Raw genomic sequence first — 17,762 nt, forward strand, 5'->3', positions numbered from 1 at the left:
TTTACATTAAAAGTCACTTTTGCACACATTATTTTATCTTTAAATGTCAGATGCACATGTTTTAGTATATTCTCATATTTTAATATTCTGTGGGGTTTTTTAGATTGATTTTGGGGCTTTTTGCGTTTATTTGAAAGAACTGTGGATAGTGTAGGAAATCTGGAGAGAGAGGGGAATGACATGTAAAGAAGCAGCCCCAGGTAGGACTTGAACCCTGGCTTCCCACTTGGAGTATAGACTACGTGCATAAGGTGCGAACTATCAGCTAGGCCATCTGTGCCCCAATGTGTCGTTTTTTTGTGCCTAAATATTTCTTTATTCGCTGTTAGATGTTGTGTATTGACTGAGCTTGTGGCCACTGTAACAAAGATATTTAATGTTTACATTAATGAAGCTTCTATCTGTCTGTCCATCGGTTCGTCTGTCTGTCTGTCCGTCCCTCCACCCATCTGATCTCCGTCCGTCAGTCAGTGCAAATTGCTGTTTTCAGTTTCTATGAATCTAATAAAATAGGAGAATAGATTCCAGTTGTTACAACAGCATCACTCATCAGGCCGGAGTAAACAGAAGACTGTGCAGGAAGTCTTCTATTTGTAATTATCGTGATGTTGAGGGGGCACAGGGGGCATTTTATTTTCTGTCTGATGATTGAATTCCGCCTCCCTCCTGTGCTGAGTTGTATTTCGGTGCGTGACCACGGGCTTTGTGGTTTTCCAACCCTCATGGGACCAATTCCCATTATTTACTTGACTGTGACCCCGTATCATGACCCCTCAAGTCTCTCAATCTCCAGGAGCCTACTTTTAAATTGCCCACCTAATGGCAACCTGCATTTTTACTCAACTGTAATAAATGCTCCAATTACGCTGATGGTGATGGAGACAATTTTCCTATGATAGAAAGGCTGATTGGATCTCCCACACTCCATTTCACTATCTCCCTGCTCTTTAGGCATTCCCACAGACCTGTGGTCAGCACTGCATGTTTGGAGGGATCTAAGCCTCCTCCACTTGTGGTAATGCACCCCTCTCAGTGCACCAATGAGGTGACTTCAAAATTAAGTGCTTGAAATAAATGAATTCATTCTGGCAGAAATGTGTCAAATGACCTTTCCGCTGCTCATTACACATGGTGCACATTACACCAGAGAAATGCTCCTGTTGTCTGGGCTCCTTTTGTTTCCCCCTTCCTCTCTCTCTCTCTCTTGTCAAAGAGGGAATGGTAATTAATTGAAATTATTTCCATGTACAAGGATTTGTAGATCTCTCCTCAAGGTGTCACTAGGTTGATAGATATTTGGGGTTCATAGTAGAGTCAGTTTGATAAGAACTCTGGTCATGCCAAAGCTCCATAAAACCAATTCAAGGGCAGCAGAGGCGTTGGAGGGCAGAAAGTAAAGACAGAGGGGGGTATTGTCCCAAGCCGGTGATATTCTGACAGAAGTGACGGTGGTCACTTTCCACAGAAATTGAAATGTTTTGGATCACTCAAGACTGGGCACATTTTTTCATTTTCTTCCCCCTTTTCCCCCTCGTGAAAAGGCTGTTTGTGAGAACTGAACAGTCTCCTTCCTTTGAGGTGGTATCCTCCTGCTTGGCTGAATGAAGGGCATTTTACCCAGCTCTGTGCACAAGCGAGGAGAGCTTATCCTAATGCAGAGGCTGCCTGCCTGCCTGTCTGCCAGCCAAGGAGAGATGTAGCTTTAAGAGGCCCATACATGGTGTTGATTAGTTTTACTGAGCTGGTATGCAGAGACCAATAAATTAAAAATGAATAAATTAAAAATGTACTCTAGCAGAAAATTGCTTGGAAAACAACCACCTCCCCATTAAAATATGTATAGTAATGCCTTTTATGTGAAGTAACTCGGGATTAGATATCACTGTAAATTAACACGCCATCCAACCGTAGTCGAGAACTTTTCAATTTTAACAAGGAGTTATAAAAGGGGTATTTACTCCAGTGTGTTCAGTAATTAATTTGATATTCAAATGAGCTTACAGTACGTATTATAATTGCAAATATTCCAAATAAGAGTAGTTTTAAAAAGGGGGTAATGTCAACAGAGATTGATGAGGCTTGCTTTGAAATTGCCATCTGTTTCAAATGTTTACTTGAGGTGGGGTTTCCCCCCTCCCTTTTCTATGGAAATAGAGGCATCATGGTTGCCCCTGCCATATGTATGTGTTATTTTATTTTATTTTCTAGGGGGGGGGGGGGGAACTTCCAAACACGAACATGTGCATCTCCACACACAAACATTGAAGGGGATCAGGAACATCAGCATGTGTGATGAGCTCCAACAGATAACGTCTCTGCAACATTTCCATGACATTGTTGTTGTGTTACCTCATTACCACAATGTCACAGAAGCAGTGTGAGGATGTTGTGTTTGGGGGTGAGGATGGAGGTGAGTGCAGGGGCTGGGGGTAGGGGGGGAGGGGGGTCCAGCTGCAGGTATCGAGCCTCTGCAGATGAGCTGATTAATTAAAGGGAGCTCTATTAAGGTTATTGAGAAGCACCCCCTCCTCCCTCCTCACTGGATAAAGGTGATTGGAGCAGAGGGTGGGCCAAGGTAGGGGGAAGCATCCTTGCCTCTTTTGACATTACCCAGCGTGCACCCTCTTCGCACGCCCCACAACTCTCACCACAAGTGCCTCTTTGCACCCCACCTTAGCTTTGCAGGGGTGACACTCTCTTCAGGCTCCAAAATGGGGCTGCGGAGTTTTAATCCCCCCTAACCCATCAAGCCACCCACCCTTACTTCCATCTGTCAGGAGCACTGCTGGAGGAAAAAGGGGGGGGGGGGGGGGTTTGGGGAGGCAGGGGGCGCATCCCATGTTCCATCCCAACGAATTTTCTAATTTCCTTTGCCTCCATGCTTTGTCCCAAATTCACGCCCCTAACCTACCCACCATACAGCCTCTCTTGCTCTGTCCCCCTCCCATCTCACCTCTACTGTTTTTTTGTTCCAAAAGAGAAAACTGGAGGCTTCTGTGGAGTTTCAGCAATACAAGCTGATAGTTTTAAACAGCAGAACCAACTGTCAGCATACATAAAGACACTGATTCCTGTAGATTTTCATGATGTGTTTCAGTCTCTTTACATTTGTTCCACCTCTAGTCATGATTTACAAGAACCCCTATGATTTGCTCTAGGTCATATTCTGCTTGCACAAGTCAATTTGGAGGATTTTTTTCTTATTCTTTTGTTTCCTTGTAATTGATCAAGACAATGAGGACCATATGCTGAAATCTCATCTCCTCTTCTGACAAAAATTACACATTCAGGAGGTTGTCAAAACAAACTTCCAGTGTGGGTACTTAAAGGGAAATGTAATTTAAGTTAAACGCTGTGTTGTCTTTTTAATTATAAATATTTGTGGATTACAAAAAGACGGCAAAAGACGAATAATTTAACAATGTGCTTTCTTTTAATGGACCGTCCAGACAAACAACATATTAATTAGTGACACATCACATGGACATCACAGTTTTAATGGGCAGTGACTCAAGCAATCAATTCTAATTACACATCATCATGCACCAAACTAGGTAGTAAGCTTTAGGGAGAGCACTCTCCTGTCAGATTAACTCAAGGAAAGAAATTCTGCAACTTACTACAGCTCCATCTGCTGTTTCCAGCAGACTGAGGAAAGCAGCGGTAGACTGTGTGTCAGTAAATGTTGCAGCGGTTTTGGCCTGCAGCTTGAATCAAAGATAATTCACTTTGTTTCACATGTTTTATTAAAAATCAATCTAAAAAAAGACGGTGAACATGTTTTTGTACAGTTCTACTCTGTATGTTAGGATACATCACTCAACATGAAGTAGTATACCTGGACAGAATTCAATAGAGGTTAACATACTGTGTGCACACTTTGAAGACTCTTATCCCTTCCCTGAAATATAAGAATACCTTTTTGAAAGCAGTTTTAACAAATTCACACTACATTTACACATACACATTAAAACACAGAGCCTGTGCAGGAACACGGAGCCCCATTGTTGGCCCTCATTCACTTCAAGATGCAAATGGGTGGATTTGAAATTCAGCCTCTGTGTGTTATGCTTGGCTACTTTAATGTTGTATCTATGCCGGGGATTATTCTCTCTACAGCGGAAAAACCTGTGCTTGAATGGCAGTGCCCTCAAAGTAGCTCCTGCTGCTTTCAATGGCCTCCAAACGAGATTAGACCCGTGGCTGCCCTCAGTCCCAATCCTCTGCATTCAGACAGAGCGTAACCAGCCTGTGTGACACTTTCTCTGTTTTGACACTGAGTGGGAGCAGTCAGTGCATACAGGGCATTTTAGAATTGAGAGGTCAGAGTGGGAGAAAGAAAACCCTTATTGCTGTTTTTGGTGTAGTGCAATGATAATGAGTTCATTCTCCTGTACCCTTTAAAAGAATTAGCTTCTTTTTAGCATTTATCATAAGAAAAACATATATATTCATTTTATGCTATTTCAGTGAAATAAAATAAAATATGTACAATTGTTGTGAATCTCTTTTATTTGTAATGATATTTGGCACATCGTACTTCTTATGTAGCTTATCTTTTGAAAGTATTCTGTTGCTACTATTGTGGATCTAAAGACATAGCACTAACCTGAACCTATTCTAAACAAAAGTTGCTTTTTTAAGAACAATTCAAAGACTCATTTTGTCATTGTTTATATGGTGAAAATCTCCTCAACCAAATTTTTAAATACCTGTTGAACTCTAACAAATAATTAAATAACCCAAGTTGATAGGAATAATTATTACTATCAATGAATTATAAAATTGCTTAAGTAGTAATGCCTGTCTTTGCTAACACTATGATAAAGTGTGAGCTTGCATCTTGGCTGCTAGACAATATTAAACAGTTGGCTGTGTAACAGGAAGTATTTGTCCTGCAGTTTTACCCTACTTCACAGGGATCACCTCGGGGGGGGGGGGGGGGGGGGCTTTTCTTTGGCACAAGGAACAGCTGACTCTCTGCTCCACTGGTCTCTGACTACTTTTTTTAACACCTGCATATTAGCCTCAAGTAATTGACACTTCTCTTGATGCTTTGTCTCTGTTCATCACAGAAAAGGTTGCACCATTCACAGTAGTTTAATTCTAATCAATGCTAAATCACAGAATTACATTAGTTCTATTCAGTGTATGCCACGGCTAATTCAGCTTTTCTCTCTTGTATTCTGTCTCTGGTTTACAAGGGCAGTCCTACTTTTAATGGTGGGAGAAGAGCTCCTTCTGTCAGAGGCTGATTTCTGTCCTGCACTGACGTCCTTCTTGTCCAGAGTTCTAGGCTGCTGTGTGCAGGGTTTCACGCCAGCATGAGACTGCAGGGAGAAGATTCATATTCATCTTACATAACAGAATTAATCGCATTCATATAAAAACAGCTGCATGGATACACCTTCATTAGCATCTTCTGTAAGAGTTGAATCTGGCACCATCTAGTGGTGATTAAATGTGAAAGGCAGTGTGCACAGCATTAAAGATGCACAAAGGAAGTGAAATAAGACAGGTGTTTCTTAAATCAGAGACTGGTTGTACTGGTTGTGCTTCTGGGGCTATGATTAAAACATATACATTCAAGAAAATTGAACTTTCAGGGTCAACTTGTAGGAGTGCTATTGACCTGTGTGGGTGTTGGTTGAGGTGGTCCAGGGGTTTTAGAGCCGTTTTTGTGCTTGTCCTGTCGGATGCTGCCAACACCGTCTTTAGTCTGCATTTTGAAATACAAGGAGAACCCCCGATTTATTGTCTTAATTACCATTTAGAAAATGACATAATGACAGAAAGTGTTATTAAGGTCACTTTAAAGGACACAGCATGAGAAAAAATATATAGATTGATAACTGATTCAGTGCAATGTTAAACGTCAAATAAATTCTAGAAAATCAAAAAAAAAGAATAGCTAATAATCTTAATATCCCAGTAGCTATTTTTCTTCTAATATGATGTCCATGATCTACCTGTTTTGGATAATTTAGGACAATTAATTATACTTACCCACATGAGCTTTTAAAAGTTACAATTACCACTTTACTATAAATAAGGGCCAATAACCTCAAAAACTAACTTGACTGAGCTATTTAATCTGATTTCTGACAGTAAAAGAAAACAGATATGCAGCCAAGGTGAAGTTTTTGTAGAGCTGTATCGAACAGTACCTGCTTGGTGGATGTGGAAGGGCTGCAGAGCCTCCTTTCTCTGCTGGACTTTGGGTTGAGCTTAACCGGGCTCTTGTGGTTGCTGTTTGTTTTAGATGAAGCTGTTCTGGAAGATATGGACGGGTCCAGTGTGTCCTCAGAGGAGAGGGAAAAGTCCTCCTGAGTTTGTGTTCCTATTGTGGATGATTTTGAAATGACCTTAATATCAGGTATGTGGCCTTTTTTCTTCGATAACTTTGCCATATATATCTCCTAGTATTTTATACTTCACAACCTCTCCTTTTAAAAGCAACAGTTTCTAAATGTCTGGTAGTTTCCTGTTAAAATGTTATTTCAGGACACCTCAAACATAGTAAAATATAGCAGTAAAGTAGGTTGAAGATAACCAGAAAACAAACTTCCAACATGTTGAAACAGCTTTTCTCCCCCTCTGCTTCATCCATTTTTTCCCATCACTTAAATTACCTCTTAAACAATATTGTTTATAAAAATGATCCAATCATGACTTGGATTAAGTTATTTAAATGAAGTATTCATTATTGACTTACTCTCTTGCTTTTCTCTGTGATGACGAATCATCTCCAGCACATTGGACGGTAATGCAGATACATTAGTGTCACCCTGTCGGACAAAGCACCACATTAGAGCTCCTAATGTGACTCATTTGGTAAAGTTTATGAGCGCTGCTGGAACAATCGCTGTCTTACTGTGATCCAGGGGTTTTCTAGGAGCTGATTAGCAGACATTCGATAGGCGGGGTCCACCTTCAGAAGGCAGGTCAGTAGATTTTTTGCTGTTGGGACGGATACAAGATGATGGGTGAGTTTGTCTGTGACAATCTGAACAGTAATACTGCATTTTGACAACATCCTGTACTACCTGTCAACAAATCCACACAACCCTTCATGTCACTACACAAACCATGTATCCTTTTTGCAGCATTACATGTATTATGTATTTAATAATATGTGTCACCTGCATCACTGACGGTTTTCCAGATGGTTTGGGTAAATTCAACTTCTTTGTTCAAAATTTCCTTATATAGTTCTGTCTTTGTCTTTGACCTGAATGGAGGCTCCCCACACAGCCTACAGGGACACACAGCACAGAAGAATGTATTTACAGAATCTGTATATTCATGTATTTTTAACTGTATGTATAGTACATGAGTGTTTCTACTTACAACATATACATGACAACTCCTATGCTCCAAACGTCACACCAGTGTGTGTAACCACGACCGCTCATAATTTCAGGGGCTGAAATTCACACACGGACACAAATGTAAGGTTTTTTTAAGACTGCTTTCTGTTCATTAGTGGTGCAACAGAGCATTGTTTCATCTTTATACCAACACATTTTCAAGGATCCAGAGGACATTAGAAGTTTAGTAGCCACATGATGTACATGGCATTAATGCAAAAGAATAATTGGCGGCAGTAATAAGCTGTAATAGGCAGCATTGCAACAATTAAAACAAAATGAAGAAAATAATAAAACTGCATATGAGAATAATTATAATGTAGGTGCATGATAGCTTAACCTCTTGCAATTTAAAAATATTACATTGAGTGTACCTTCACACTTAAAGAAATGCTGAGTACATTTATGTTCTGATTAGAAAGTACTTTGAAGTCTGTAATATTTATCAGCTAGCAGTATTTTTTCAGGAGGTCCAGCTTTGTGTTTATGCCACACAAATTGTATCTCGATTGAATAGTTTGGCACCAAGTACATGCTCTTGTAGCTCTAATATCAGAACCTTTTTTACTCGCAGTTATATTGCGCATGCCTTTAGCACAAAAAACCTAAATGGACTTGGACCTAAATGGACTTGGTATGACGCCGTTCTAATCTTCTGATGACGCAAAGCGCTTTTACACTATTCATCACGTTCACCCATTCACACCATATTCACACACTGATGGCAGAGGTTGCTCTGTAAAGTGCCCAAACGCCCAAGAGTAATTTCTCCATTCACACCCTGCTGTCATAGCTGTGACAGCAATTCAGGGATCAGTGTCTTTCCCAAGGACACTTCCACATGTGATTGCAGGAGCGAGGGATCAGACCCCCAAACTTCCAGATCAGAGGTGGCCGACTATACCATTAATCCACAGCAAAAGGATTGCTCAATAGCACCTCAATTGCTCATAAACATCATGAGATACCTTTGCAAAATAACATTTAGTTATGAAGCATACATTCCACATGCAAAAATACAATAACCGTCATATGTAGCAATTTCAAACTTTGACATAGAGCCTCCTCCCTGTGGTCATCTGCGTGGCCTGTTAGCATGTTGGAGGAGATACCGGTGTCCTACCCATAAAGATAAGAGTCCCACAGCTTTCCGTCATTATGTTCTCAATGCCTACACCTCCCGTCTGCACCGATAATCCAAAGTCTGTCACCTAGGCAGAGAATAGCATTTAAGAAAAAGGTGATAAAAAAAGAACATGATTTAGATTAGCTAACACACCCATAATAAATTCTCTTTTAAATGTGCTTTCCAGGAAAACAAAGCCTGGCTAGGGCACCACTACGACCCGTGATAATTTACATGAACATCAACATAGCTGCTGAGGCTATATCTGGAAAGCATTCTGACAGTATTACAAAAGCCAAAATCCCCCAAAATAGGCTAATTCCTGGGAAATAAAAGTCTTCTGTGTCATGACACAATATTCTAACATATACAGCATCTGAATGTTTGTGTTTTAAGTGTGATTTTTCTTAAAAGTACAACTGAGTTTCTCTTTATTAAGAAAAGATCTGGGTGAATAAGCGGTAATGAGGTCGTTTTAAAAGCTTTTACGAACATGTAAACTTAGGAGACATTGAAAATGTGATCATGAGAGGACTATACTCATTTTAACAAACTATTGTGAAGAAGCTAAAATGGAAAGTTTTGAATTTGATGTCAACCTCTCACCTTGATATTAATCCTGCCACTTTCATCTTCACTGACAGCATTTTTCACAAGGATGTTTCCCAGTTTCAAATCCCGGTGCACTATATCTGTTAGATGTGAGAAAGAATATTCATACATAGAAACAGTCAAAACGTATCTTAACAAATTTAACATGAATGTTTGTGACTCTGACATTTTCAAATAAGTTGCAGTAGTCGATATTTGTATTTAAAAAAAAATATTAAAACAGATCAAACAGGTAACATGTGATTGCTAATAGCGATGAAACTAATGAAAAGTGCTTTCACACTGTTTGGGTCATACCTTTTTGATTCTCTCTCACTACTCTCATCCACCATGTGTGCAGCTCTGACAATCAGCAGTTTGAGCAAAAATCAATCCAATGTACAGAAAAACACTAAGCTCTCAATGGTGGTTCAAGTTGGTGGAGACCAAATCAGAGTTTAAAGGAAGGTGAATATAGAATGTACATTCAGAAACCTAAATGATTCTAGTGTTGGTTAATGTTATCTTGATTTCTCTCACCACATGAATCAAGGTAAAAGTGCATGATGTATTATTTAATGCAACTTAATATATCACATCATAAATGTAGGTAAAATATTCAAAATCTGTTGAAAAAATGTTGAAATATTAACATAAATAAATCATCTGCTAACTTGTCATTGTTTTGAGTGGTTTGTGTTTTCTGCTTGTGTAACGTCAGAGGTTCTTACACAGTACGTATGTATAACTGTGGGAGGCTCAGTATGCCGCTACATAAACTGTTAAAGTCACCAGTTTTAATGCAGTTTTAATACAGCATTCCTGAGTTAAATGTTTATTTAGCTGACGTTATCTGCCAAATATATTTCAATTAAGCATTATGTGAGTACTTTTACATCAAACTAACTGAATTTTCGGGGCACCATGGCCTAGCAGTTAGGTTGCACCCCATGTACGGAGGCTACAGGCTACAGTTCAAGTCTGACCTGCTGCTCCTTTCTTGTCATCCCCCACACTGTCCCCAAATTAATGCTCTACTCACTACCTTTATTTAGATCCAAATAAGGCATAAACGACAAAAGAAAACAAAAAAAGTAAATGTATTTTATCTCCCTGTAACACAATTCAGATGTCTAATGATTCATCCTGAACTTTTGGTCCAATTAAAAAAGCTATTTCTATGCTATGTTTGCTTCGATATGCCCACTTTTAACAATCAAGTCAAATTCATCCCAACATAAAATTCTTCACAGGGATTAATAAGTACAAACTTTACAAAGTGGGTTCACTAATACAGCCAGTGGAATGTGGCCATCTTTGAATATTCTTCGTCACCAGAATGAATAAAGAAACATGTTTTTCACACACTAACACAGTGATCTGTTTACCTTGTTTACAGCAGGCCAGGTTGAAGGGCCTCATTAACAAAACTTGGTGGAGTGAGAGCAGGCAGGAGGAAAAATACAATTTGCCCTGGGCAGTCCCTTTCACTGCAGTTTGAAGCAGGAAATTATAAAACGCAACAATGCAGATGGTGTGTGTGAAGGAAACGTTTGACCAACTGGTGTGCCCAAATCAAACATAAGAAAATACTCCTTCATACATCTAAAAAAGACTAAAAATAAATAAATAATAGGTATTAAATAGTTCTAAATCACCTTTTCTTATATTAAATGAATCTATTCTATCTCTTTTGGACACTACAAAATCTCAACTAGAAATCATACTATTTCACAGGACAGCTGGATCTGCAGTTTAGTAACTGCACGACATGTGAATGTACCGTGTTGTTACTGGCATGTTAGCATTGAAGCTGATGTTTGTGTCAAACAGTAACTCAAAGCCTCACAAATGACGGAAACATTTTCCTACTCTGAAAACGCTCAAACAAATATAAACTGAGGGATTACATGAATGGTCACTCAATAAAAGGGGTTCTTGCTACCTCATTAGTATCATGGAAACCAGCACACAGGGACTTTCCATGTGAAAACACACCTATTAATCAGTATTGCTCCCTAGCTGGTTGTAAATTACTCATTAACTACCAGTAATGACGCCTCATTGCCAGGCAATGTCCTAAATTACCTCTAGTTCACCATTAAAAAGGAGGGTGACATGTCCAATCCAAACACATAGATTTAATTAAAATGTTATTATATTTTCTTTTTCAAAACGTTTTAATAGTGACTAAAATAATGACTAAAGGGCTGAAGGTAACACAGTTTGAGCATAGGGGAGGTCACTGTCTGAACTGAGCACAGGACATGTGTACTTTATCACAAATTATAAAATAAAAAAGGTCATTAGCATAGTTTTACTTGACATGTCTATTAAATACTAGACTTTAGTTAGTCTGGAAATCTTTTACATAATATCTATGTCAGACTTTTCAAAGAAATCACCTCTTTTGTGAAGGTAGACAACGGCGTCAGCTAAGCTGCAGACGATATGCCTCGTCTCATCCTCTGTAAAGAACTTTTTCCGCTTCAACAGCTGCTTCAGATCACCTCCAACACACAACTCAGTAACCAAGTATGTCATCTGGGAAGAAACGCGGAAAATACATCTCATCATACTGTTCATTCTTGTTTGCTTATCAGTAATGTTTTTGCAGGGACACAACACTGTAAGATTAGCTCCAGTCAAATTCATTGTGTCAATGTCTGCATCACAAATCCACACTCTTAGTCAGCCCTGCTTTGAGTTTGTTACTTAAGAGTGTGCAGCATAACTCACCTTAGCCGTGACATAGACTTCCTTGAGATGTATTATGTGAGCATGATTAACTCGTTTGAGAATGTTTATTTCATTCTCCAGCATCTCCACTTTCGAACTTCCAGGCTGAAGTGACAGAAAGTCAAATCACAGCTTGATTTTTTCACAAAACATTTAACTCTATTAGTAGTGCATCTTTTTATGACATTTAAAAACAGACTCCCCAGAGGGATTCCAAATGCACTCACCGCTGGTTTGCAAACTTCCTTAATAGCCCATTTTGTCCGTGTCTCGACGTGGATGGCTTCATAAACAACTCCAAAGCTACCTTGACCCAATTTCCTTCCACATGTATATATTTCCTATAGGGATAAAAGAGGAAACCTTAAAACACTTGTGTTCTACACCTGCTCACTGTCAGCCAGAGGCAGCAGAGGGTTTCCTTTTATAATGTGTTGAAGGCTTCTGGATGATTTTACAATTTTTGGATTACAAAAACAGGATGTTTTAGTTCAAGACCTGAGTTCTGAAGTACATCCTGATTGCATGCTCACTGGAAAAACGATACATTCTCTGGGCTCTGGAGGTGCACAATATAGTATTTCTAATCAAGTAACAAATGATTAAGTTGCTGCTGCAGTTCGTTCAATCTCAGGTCTAATTAAGTTGATCATTATCTGTGTGCATGCAAGGGTGAGCACTGGCTGCTTCAGATTTTGCAAAGAGAGCAGTCAAATTCCCCGATGAATGAGAGCTATACAGCAGCACAGTGAAGTTTAATCCCCTTCTTGTGCAGATGGTTTACATCAGAGAGTATTTGTAACTTCGTCTATCGCACAAAATAAGACTGTAGTGGTATAATGGAAGCTCTTCTTACTCTGAGGTCAGCATCATCCTCCAGGCGTAACACAGGCACAGCCCTCTCCAGTGTACCACTATTAGTTCCCGGAGACACCATGTTCATTCCTAATTCACTAACATCTGCCTGTGTCACCTAAAGATGAAAGAAGAGGGCAGTTGTCATGTATATCAATATATCGATATCTACTCATTATTTGATTACAATATTAAAAGCATGTATTTGACTTATCCATGAGTTGCTCTAATGAAAAAAAAAGACAAAGACATTCAATACAACAAAAGAATAGTATTTTCTTTACAGTTCATTTTTCATTTTATTACATTACTGCTTGAAAATGTTTCTGTACTATGAGCATAATAACTGCTATTTTGAAGAAAAAAAAAGACATGCTCATGAATTATAACTGAAGCGTATTCTTAGACATTTAGGCTAGCTCATAAATTAGTCATGAAGTAGTGTACAGAATGACTGAATAATTTCTTTCACTAGCTTAACTTTTCTGTGATCACTGGTTCATGAGCGATCTGCTGTCTCAATATCGGCTGAGCCTAACTAAGAAAACAGTCTCTGGATCCAAATTAAATGTATAGCAGTTATCAAGTGATGACTGGGAGCATTGAAGTGGATCCACCACATGCATAGCAATTAATTATAAACAAGGAAGCAGTGTCTTTAACCTCTTCACTCTGACGCATTATTGTAGCCCTGACAGGCCTCTCATAACAGGCCTGTCTCTCCCATTATCTCCTGTCTATTTTCCAATCAAAGTGATTGTGACAGCGTCTGGAAATTCCAATCACCTCAATCACAGCCCATTTGTGAAAGACAGAGGGATGTGATGAATCTATCACAGAGGACTTTAGGTAACCGGAGGAGGGGGGTCCCATGCACCTCAGGTGTCGGGTCCTTATCCCCAGACGCCGAGGCAAAGGTAACAGGACACCTCAGGGTCAGGTGAGGGTGAGAAGTCTGACCTTAAAAGGTGACTAACAGACAGATCTGGAGTTGTTTTAAACCTCAAGTTGACATATTCAGTCTTGACAGCTGAGTTTTTTAAATTTCAGATCAAACTATGAATGAATGAATAATGAAATGAATAGAAATGAATAGAAAAATTCTGATATCCTTTTGCCATTATACAAAATACCCGGTACTCTTCTGATTTCAGTCCCCAAAATGTTTTATTTGTTTAGTTAGTTAGTTGGTTAGTTATTGAAAGAAGGTTTAAAGCTGTGTATTGCTTAACTTGTATGGATGTGATTGTTCTATGGCCTGGCTCAGTACATTGAAGGAATCAAAACAAGCAGAGCACCTACAAGACGAGCTTAGCTTCTTCAAACGAAAGTTTAGCACTTTATCATCTGATTCTGTATTTGCATCAGTTTCAATTAACTTAAAGCTCCAGTAAGGACTTAATAGCTGGATGTGAAACTGACTGAAATGAATGCTGATGCCTCTACATGACCTACAAAAGCAAACAAAACCATCAGCACCAAGATTGATCATTTCTATAAAGTCATTTGAAATGCACTCCAAGAATTTAAACCATTATCAAAAGATACACATATTGCCTTAACCTCTGCAATCCAGTTAAAAATAACATCCTAACCTTTAATGTCACTGATTAAAGCTACCAGTTATTTTTACCGTCCAATAAAACTGCATATAGATGGTGGACTGTAACAGGCCTCACATTGCTCCCAAATCCCATCACTCTTTTCAAAGAAAACACTTGAAAATTGCCATTTAGCTAATTAAATGATAAGGACATGATGCTTCTCTGACCTGCCACTAAAAAACATGGACAATTGTTTTTATTTCATGATCAAATTGCTGGAAATAAATATGGCTTTTACCCTTTGGGGGTGAGAATCCTGCCTGTGTGTTAAATAAAATGCCTTCCACTGAGACTAAATTTCCTGTCCTGTACTTTACAAACACTCACATGGAGGTTAATTAAGACTGCTTATTTTCTGCCTATTGACATAATGGATCTTTGTCTTTCTCATTACAGGTGGAGCATCAAAAAATCTATTATCATTAACTAATAACAAATGACGACTAAAAAGTAGTACAATACAAATGAACAATGTCAAAACAAAACAGTCTTCATTTTAAAAGATGTGATGAAAGATGAGCAGACATCACACCTCCCAGCCCAAAGGAGACAAAGTCCACCTTTTGCATCGAGTTTGCCTCATCTCCAGTTTCAGCAGGAAGTAATTAGAGCCGACAGTACATCACAAGTCAAGCCCATACATGTCTCATCTCTCCATCATTCTGTCAGACAGCAATGTCTATTTATTTGCACTACTTAGTGACTATATGGACATATTTGCCTGATGCATGGGAGTGAGTTGAGGAGACTGTCTCAGGGCTAAGCACACAGAATCAATGTCACACGGGAACAAAGTGAGTACAGACGTATAAAGGAGGACTCTGATACTGTGTAACTTTTGTCCCATTTAACATGCTTGAACATGTTTACGCTTTCTCCCACCTTTAATGTCAACAAGCCTGACACTAGCCCGTAGAGGCTGTACAGTTCTTTATATCTAAATGTGCAATACTCCGCAGCAGGTCAAAAACAAATTCTAATGTCTTTAAATCATACATACTAATGTTTGCTGATATACGGTGTGATTCCTTATCTACCAGTTATAAAGTGAGCCTGGAAGTAGAAAGTTTTATCTGTAAAAAAAAAAAGAGTCAATGTTAAATTAATTAACATCCGTTTCTGGCCTATAGGTCTTTAATATCTTACTTAAGATCAACTTTTACCACGGGACCTCTGCTTCAATACATAAAAAATATTCACCTCTGTTACATCACAGCATTCCCCTAATTATCTACTTTCATTTGCCTACCTAGTTATACCTTGATTATTATTTTTTTTTTTTAATTTGTGTCAATGTGCAATGTAACTTGTAGTGGGAACATTTACACTGTTAATATAAGTTATTTAAAAATGTTGTGCAGAAAACAACTTCTACTGACTTATGTGTGAAGAAATCCTGATTTAATTGTTATTGTTAGAAATGAACCTTTTTTTTTTTTTTTTAAATAATAATAACTTTCATGTTTCTGGCCAAACAAAATATGTGAAGATTTCATCTTGGACTGCAGGACTTCAGACATTTTCTTTTTTTTTGTCTATTTATGGCATTTTTATTTAATTAATTGTACAAAGTAATTTACATGTGTAAAAAATATTGAAATAGTTGTTTGTGGCACTTAATTTCTGGCATATGCCAGTTGAACAACTGCAGCATACCAAACATAACCATATCCTGCTTAAACTACAGTTTAAAAACAGTTACCCCTTTTGAATCTCAACCACACCATCAAGATATCACAAATTTCAGTCACTGTCGGGGGCCTTTTGAAGTTTGCTTTCCTTAATGGCATAACGAGTAGAATAAATTAGGCTTAAGCAGCTCTATAATGACGTCGCCTCTAGCTGTAACAAGCAGCCTCTTAAATATAGCCTGAATATCAAACAAAACAGAATCTTATTTACTGCAATTAAAATGTAAACTGCTATCCTTTTTGCTTGAGCCTAAATATCACATTTCCTCATGTGAAACTTAATCATTTATTGACAGCTTGGCTTTGATGACAAATGATAAACTTCACAGTCCTAATGAAGCGTGGAATTACATTACCTGATGAGGCAAGAAATTGCATGTTTAGAATGCAAATATAGAGCCCATCTACTTCACTACGTTATGAGGTGAATCCTAATATTATGCAGAGAGATTATCAAAGCTGGTGGTCTAAATGCAATATGCCAGGAGCACATCAACATTAAGCCATCAAAGCATACTAACACAGAGCTGTGCAAATATACCAAACCTGACAGTTGACGTGCTACAGTGCTGACAACAAGGAGAAGTTGCTATTCCTACACTCAGAAAACATGTAAGGTATGTTGTGTCCCTGTAAACAAATTATTTAAACCCCCCTTCGAGAATTACTTCTGTCTCCATTGGTCATGTTTGATAAGTGTCTATTGGCAAGAAAACGTGCTTTGCCAAAAGGAAGCAAAAGATCAAATTCTGCCATTTGCTCAGAGCTCTCCACGTGTTGCTTGGAGATAAGGGCCAACAAATTCAAATTTTCTCATTGGTTTAATCCTGGTTAAGGCTAATCTCTGCCCTTGCTGGGCTCAGCCTTGGGAAGCACGGAGGGCAGACATCTAAAAAAAATGTAGGCCATAGCAGAAACAAGAACAAATCAAATTCATTTCAATGACAACCCAGAGAGAGCGCCGCATATTCATATCTGAATATACACAGATGTCCACACCTTTATTTATAAGTCATTTATATCCCACCTGCAGAGCTGAGAAATGTTTTAACCAGTTAGAACAAAATATACAGGTCAACCTTGTTATCCTGTATGAGCAACCAACATCTCCAATATAGGCTTTAACTGAATCAGAGGTGTTACAATAACAATGAAATAGCTTGCTGAAAACCTTTGGGTACCAGCATTATGGAGCATGATTTCTCCAACTAAGCTAGCAGTTTCATTACTGGTTATTCCTAAAATACTATCGTACACAGTAGAGACAATTGATAACCTGATGTTGACCATCGTATCATGATACAGCAAATGTAATTAATGCTGCTACTGTCAAAACATGGAACCGCGCAGAAAGCTAAAAGACTGACAGTAATAACTAGTATTAAACATGGCAAGTGTCGTCATGGCAACGAAACACAGAGTTGTGCAATGTTGTGTCCTTTCACGGTACACAACGGGGTTTTTTCAAAACGCATTTCATATTTAAAGGTTCATATGTGAAAGGTGTCAGTTGCTGTCTGAAAGTTTAAACAAAAAAAAGTTGTCTTACCTCTCAGAACAGGTCATTTTTCAGTGTGCAAGTTGCTCCTTGGGCAAAAAGTTTATCAGCGTGTGAGTACGGAAGACGAAGTGGGACAAGATACCAATGAATGAACAGCGCTTCTCTTTTTCAGGGTCTTTCAGCGCCCCTGGTGGATCTCGTGGGTCCACCAACATGAAGTACACTTAACTAAAAGATAAACGTGACATAGGCAGGAATGCCATTAATTTTCTAAATTGGTGTCCA

At 38.7% G+C, this 17,762-nt stretch overlaps 1 protein-coding gene across 1 annotated transcript; it reads right to left on the minus strand.

Moving 5' to 3' along the window:
- Positions 1-4,746: 4,746 nt before the first annotated feature.
- stk33 (serine/threonine kinase 33) lies at positions 4,747-17,762 on the minus strand. The gene is made up of 14 exons (XM_061037549.1): positions 17,526-17,762; positions 12,683-12,799; positions 12,054-12,167; positions 11,827-11,931; positions 11,493-11,631; positions 9,103-9,188; positions 8,494-8,581; positions 7,351-7,426; positions 7,143-7,255; positions 6,875-6,960; positions 6,716-6,788; positions 6,168-6,340; positions 5,633-5,719; positions 4,747-5,330 (listed from the first exon to the last, which is right to left on the minus strand). Exons 2-14 carry the CDS (start codon positions 12,767-12,769, stop codon positions 5,166-5,168), a joined length of 1,392 nt encoding a protein of 463 aa, XP_060893532.1. The 5' UTR covers positions 12,770-12,799; positions 17,526-17,762; the 3' UTR covers positions 4,747-5,165.

The sequence above is a fragment of the Labrus mixtus genome, chromosome 1, assembly GCF_963584025.1.
Source record: "Labrus mixtus chromosome 1, fLabMix1.1, whole genome shotgun sequence".
NCBI classification, from domain to species: Eukaryota; Metazoa; Chordata; class Actinopteri; order Labriformes; family Labridae; genus Labrus; species Labrus mixtus.

Bases quoted from the DNA above. Each gene is read 5' to 3' on its own strand.
- stk33 (XM_061037549.1), bottom strand. From the start codon at position 12,769: ATGAACATGGTGTCTCCGGGAACTAATAGTGGTACACTGGAGAGGGCT. The intron at 6,961-7,142 runs GTGACACATATT...CCGTCCCAACAG, and splicing joins GAAAACCGTCAGTGATGCAG to CAAAAAATCTACTGACCTGC. The intron at 5,720-6,167 runs GTACTGTTCGAT...TTCAAAATGCAG, and splicing joins CTTCCACATCCACCAAGCAG to ACTAAAGACGGTGTTGGCAG.